General features: G+C 34.0%; 1 protein-coding gene across 1 annotated transcript in view; it reads left to right on the top strand.

The window, feature by feature from the left end:
- The first annotated feature begins 313 nt into the window (after positions 1 to 313).
- The window catches only part of LOC113042722 (rho GTPase-activating protein 18-like), a 22,832-nt gene continuing 17,638 nt past the window's right edge, over positions 314 to 5,507 (top strand). Inside the window, exons 1-5 of the mRNA XM_026201737.1 lie at positions 314 to 427; positions 4,387 to 4,442; positions 4,596 to 4,614; positions 4,751 to 4,801; positions 4,900 to 5,021. Coding sequence (XP_026057522.1) covers positions 314 to 427; positions 4,387 to 4,442; positions 4,596 to 4,614; positions 4,751 to 4,801; positions 4,900 to 5,021 — 362 coding nt within the window. The remainder of the gene's footprint in view (positions 428 to 4,386; positions 4,443 to 4,595; positions 4,615 to 4,750; positions 4,802 to 4,899; positions 5,022 to 5,507) is intronic.

The following is a 5,507-nucleotide window of genomic DNA, read 5'->3' on the forward strand; positions in this document are numbered from 1 at the left end:
TCTAATCTAACATATTTAATTATTGCAATTTTGTATAATATTTAGAGTTGGCATTTGGCTGTTTGCATGCATTTTGAGGAATAATTGAGTAATACTGATTCTGTTTTTGAGCAGACGCTTGAATTCTCTCAACATGGCAACACTAGAGCTGTCAGTCAAGACATAGGAAATAAAGTAACAGGTGCTACTAAATTTAAAAAGCAGTCCTTCTTAATTAAAAATATTATGTGTTACTTAACTAGTTACTTTAAAAAGTAATTTTATTACATAACTTAGTTACTTGAAATGCACGATCCCCAGCACTGTTGAGGACATGTGTGTCCGGCTGGCCTCAGATCAGCCTCGTCCGCTCTTGTTAGCGTCTTCTGTTCGTCTGGCTCTGTTCCTCCAGGCCGTGCGTCTCTGTCTCTTCACCCGGTCAGACAAGGTTGAGTGCACAGAGACTAATAAGTAGCTCTCAGACGAATGTGAAGCACAGTTTTGAACGCCCACGCGCAACTGCTATTTTCTCCTGCGTCTTCATCCGGAGATGTTTTTCCTTCATGCATGCCGTGTTCTCGCCGCATGTCACTGACAGATTTATTTGTGTTTCATGTGTACATGAGAACATATTGGCCAGACTGAGTAAAAGGCTTGAGGTTAAACCTACTGAAACACAGCCTGAGTGTGTGTGTGTGTGTGTGTGTGTGTGTGTGTGTGTGTGTGTGTGTGTGTGTGTGTGTGTGTGTGTGTGTGTGTGTGAAATCAACAGATGCACATAAACTTATGAGTTATTAGGAAAGACTTTGCATAAAATTCACATACATATGTACTGTATGTCTGTGTGAGTTTGCATGTGAATATATAAATGTATGTATGTATGTACCGTATGTTTGTGATTGTAAATATAGTATTTATTTCTATATTTTATTTTTTTATATTTGTAAATAGTTATAATTTTTTATATTTACATTTTTAATATTCATATTTTTAATATTTTAATACTTTATATATTTCATATCAAATATAAAAAAATATTTTATATTTTATATAAATATTAAATTATTATATTATATATTTTATATTAATAATATTATTATTTGTAAAATTATATATCATTTTATATTTTAATATTTCTGTTTTGAAGGTTTAGCCATTTAGTTGTATTTTTAATTATTTATTTATTTATTTATTTATTGTTATTTCAGTTTTATTTTTACTTATTTTAGTGCATGAAGTTAAACTAAATGAAGATGTATTGCTAAAGCAGCTAGGTGAAGTAAGTATAAAATATTTTATAATAACAACATATATATATAATTATATATATATATAATTTGTATTTTTTGTATTTACTTTATTTTATTTTTTACACAGAAAAAAATATATATATATATAGTTTTTTGTATTTTCATTTTAACTGTAGTTTAAGTATTTTTTTTTAATGTCTTTTGTTTCCATTTATTTATTAATTTTTTAAGATATTTTAGTGAATCTTGTTTTTGGCAGCCATGGCTGGAATAAAAAAGGGTTATTTCTTTCACATTTATTTATTTTTATTTTTTTCATTGAACAATTATTTTATTTTCAGTTAAAAGAAAAAAAAAGCCAGTTCAGTTAATAACCCCAGTGTTGTTTGCGGTCGGTCTCAAACCACTGAAAGCATGACGAACTCTTCAACAGCGAAAACTATTATTAATCGCCAGATCAATTAGACTCGGAGGCATTCAGACTGAAAGTGTGTGTGATAAGAGCTTCTCTCTGAATGACTGGAATCCTCTCTCTGTTAGAAATAAATCTAGTAGTCGTGCACCTGTGATGAAGCAGTTTCTTTTCCATCTCTTTAATCTTTCACTACACCTGTTCTGCCTCATTCTTTTATCTTTTCGTTTAGCTGTTCTTTTATCTGGCGTTGCACCTGTCCTCTCTCGCTCGATCTTCTGCTGTCTTTTCTCTCATATCTCTTGTCATTTTCCCTCTAGGCACAGATTATCTGGGCTTCCCCCGAATCACAAACACACTGTAAAGCTTGATAATAGTCCAGAACTTTTCCTGTCTTATTAAATCATCAAGGATGTGGGAAGCACAAGACGCTGTTTGTTCAGAACAGCTTCTATTTCTGGTGTCATTAATAAGAGGTGATTTGTATATGAATATGGGTGTAAGAGTGACACAAACGCCCCCGAGACTTAAATTATACTGTAATTTTGCATTTCCTCAAGATTAGCATTTTCATTTCATAGCTCTGAGCTCTTACTGTATGACAACTACTGACGCATTTGTGCCTGGTGTTATTTCTTTGGGAATTTAACAAGGAATTTATTATTATATATTATAATATATTATATATTATTTATTTATTTAATTAATTAAATTATGTATTTATATAATTAAAAATATTTATTTTCATAATAATATTTATCTGTTTATTTATTTATAGTAATACTAATATTAATACTGTATATGTTTGTTACATTTACATTTACATTACATTTATTAGATTAGACTAGATAGGTTGATATTAATTTATCAACTGATACTAATATACATTATTTATTTATTTTGACATATTAATAATAATATACATATATTTAAGTATCTTAGGTGTACTAATATTTATTTGTTTTGTTTTTTGTGTTTATAAAAATATGTATATGGCTCTTAATTATATGGATTTTAATTATGCATATGTTTATTAATATTTATTTATGTATTTATTTATAGGTATAAAAATGCTGATATACATTTGTTTATTTTTACATATACTAATATTAATCTACATTTGTGTGCTTGTTTATAGACACACAAATATAAGTAATTATTTGTTAATTCTGTAATTAATATAATAATACTAATATACGTTTATTCAATTATTTTATAGATATATGTTTATTTATATTATTTTATACATATTTTTATTATTTATAGCTATAATAATAATTAATTAATTTATTTATTTATTTTGGCATACTAATACTAATATATATTTTTAAGTATCTTATGTATACTTATATTTATTTGTTTATTTTATTGTTATTAAAAAATTCTAATATACATTTTTAGATATTAAGTATTAAATACTAATATTTATTTATTTACCATAATACAAATACAATAATAATTTATTTAATATTGATAAGTATACTAATATTTATTTATTTATTTATTGATAGATTTATTTATAAATATGTGACGTGTGCTTCAGTCGTTGGTTGGTTTTCGCAGTGCTGTAATGTCAGAGCGTCGCCGCTGTGCTCCGAGTCGACAGGATCACACCTGAATCACTGAACACAGCAGACAGACAAACACAAGCAGACACACATGACCCAACATCACCATCACACACATCACATCAAACCTGAGCGCTCTGCGTTCACCTGAAGAACCTCACCGCTTCAAGTTAACCACCGTAATGAATACATTTTGACTCAAATGTTGCTGCTGGAGCTTGAGTTGTTATATATCTAGAAACAGTATCACACGAGTGCTGATTGTGTCACAAATATAACAAGTATAAATGTGATTTTATACAACAGTTCAGTTAATCTGATGTTGATATTGTGTTATATTTTAAACAAAATATTATGTTTTGCTTAATTTTAATTAAGTTAGAGTGTCTTGGTGTGTCTCTTTTTGTCTCTGCGTATCTGTCTCTGTCTCGCTTTGTCTCAGTGTCTCAGTGTGTCTCTTTTGTCTCTGTGTGTCTCAGTGTCTCTGTCTGTATCTGTCTGTCTCTGCATGTTTATGTGTGTCTCAGTGTGTTTGTGTGTCTGAGTGTCTCTGTCTCTTTTTGTCTCTGCATGTCTCAGTCTCTGCGTGTCTGTCTCTGTCTCGCTTTGTCTCAGTGTCTCAGTGTGTCTCTTTTGTCTCTGTGTGTCTCAGTGTCTCTGTCTGTATCTGTCTGTCTCTGCATGTTTATGTGTGTCTCAGTGTGTTTGTGTGTCTGAGTGTCTCTGTCTCTTTGTGTCTCGGCATGTCTCAGTTAGTCTCTGCGTGTCTCTCTCTGGCTCATTGTGTATCTGAATATCTCTGTGTCTCTTTGTGTCTGAGTGTATGTTTGTCTCAGTGTGTCTCTGAGTGGCTTGGTGTGTCTCTGCATGTCTCAGTCTCTATGTGTCTCTCTCTGTCTCAGTGTGTGTGTCTCTTTGTTAAGGAGTGTCTGTTTGTCTCAGTGTGTCTTTGCATATCTATGTCTCAGTGTGTCTCTGGGTGTCTTGGTGTGTCTCTTTTGTCTCTGTGTGTCTCAGTGTCTCTGTCTGTATCTGTGTGTCTCTGCATGTTTCCATGTGTCTCAGCGTGTCTGAGTGTCTCTGTCTCTATGTGTCTCTGCTTTTCTCTCTGCTTGTCTCTCTCTGTCTCAGTGTGTATCTGAATATCTCTGTGTCTCTTTGTGTCTGTTTGTCTCAGTGTGTCTCTGGGCGTCTTGGTGTGTCTCTTTTGTCTCTGTGTGTCTCTCTGTCTCTGTCTGTATCTTTGTGTCTCTGCATGTTTCCATGTGTCTCAGCGTGTCTGAGTGTCTCTGTCTCTATGTGTCTCTGCTTTTCTCTCTGCTTGTCTCTCTCTGTCTCAGTGTGTATCTGAATATCTCTGTGTCTCTTTGTGTCTGTTTGTCTCAGTGTGTCTCTGAGTGTCTTGGTGTGTCCCTTTTTGTTTCTGTGTGTCTCAGTGTATCTGTGTGTCTCTGCACATTTTTTGTGTCTTAGTGTGTCTGTGTGCGTCTCTGTGTCTCTGTCTGTGTCTGTGTGTCTGTGCATTTTTCCATGTGTCTCAGTGTGTTTGTTTGTCTGAATGTCCCTGTCTCTATGTGTCTCTGCATGTCTCAGTCAGTCCTCTCTGTGTCTCTCTCTGTCTCAGTGTGTGTGTCTCTTTGTTAAGGAGTGTCTGTTTGTCTCAGTGTGTCTTTGCATATCTCTGTCTCAGTGTTTCGCTGGGTGTCTGGTGTGTCTCAGTGTGTCTGAGTGTCTCTGTCTCAATGTGTCCTGCAAGTCTTTGTCTCTGTGTCTTGGTGTGTCTCTTTTGTCTCTGTGTGTCTCAGTGTCTCTGTCTGTATATGTGTGCCTCTGCATGTTTATGGTGTGTGTCAGTGTCTCTGTGTGTCTGAGTGTCCCTGTCTCTATGTGTCTCGGCATGTCTCTCTCTGTCTTAGTGTATCTGAATATCTCTGTGTGTCTCTTGTGTCTGTTTGTCTCAATGTGTCCCTGCAAGTCTTTGTCTCAGTGTCTTGGTCTGTCTCCTTATGTCTCTGTGTGTCTGCATGTTTCTGCGTGTCTCAGTGTGTTTGTGTGTCTCAGTGTGTTTGTGTGTCTGAGTGTCTCTATCTGTCTCTGCATGTCTCAGACTGTCTCATTGTTTCTCACTGTCTTTGTGTCTCTGTTTGTTTCTAAGTGTCTCTGTTTTGTCTCTGTACATATGCTGTTTCAGAATGTCTCTGTGTGTTTGTATGTGTCTCTATACATCTCTGTCTGACTTTGAGTGTATCTGCATGTCTCTGTGCATCTCTGTATATCTCTGTGTGTCTCTAAGTTTCT

Source organism: Carassius auratus, chromosome 24, assembly GCF_003368295.1.
Source record: "Carassius auratus strain Wakin chromosome 24, ASM336829v1, whole genome shotgun sequence".
Classification (NCBI taxonomy): Eukaryota; Metazoa; Chordata; class Actinopteri; order Cypriniformes; family Cyprinidae; genus Carassius; species Carassius auratus.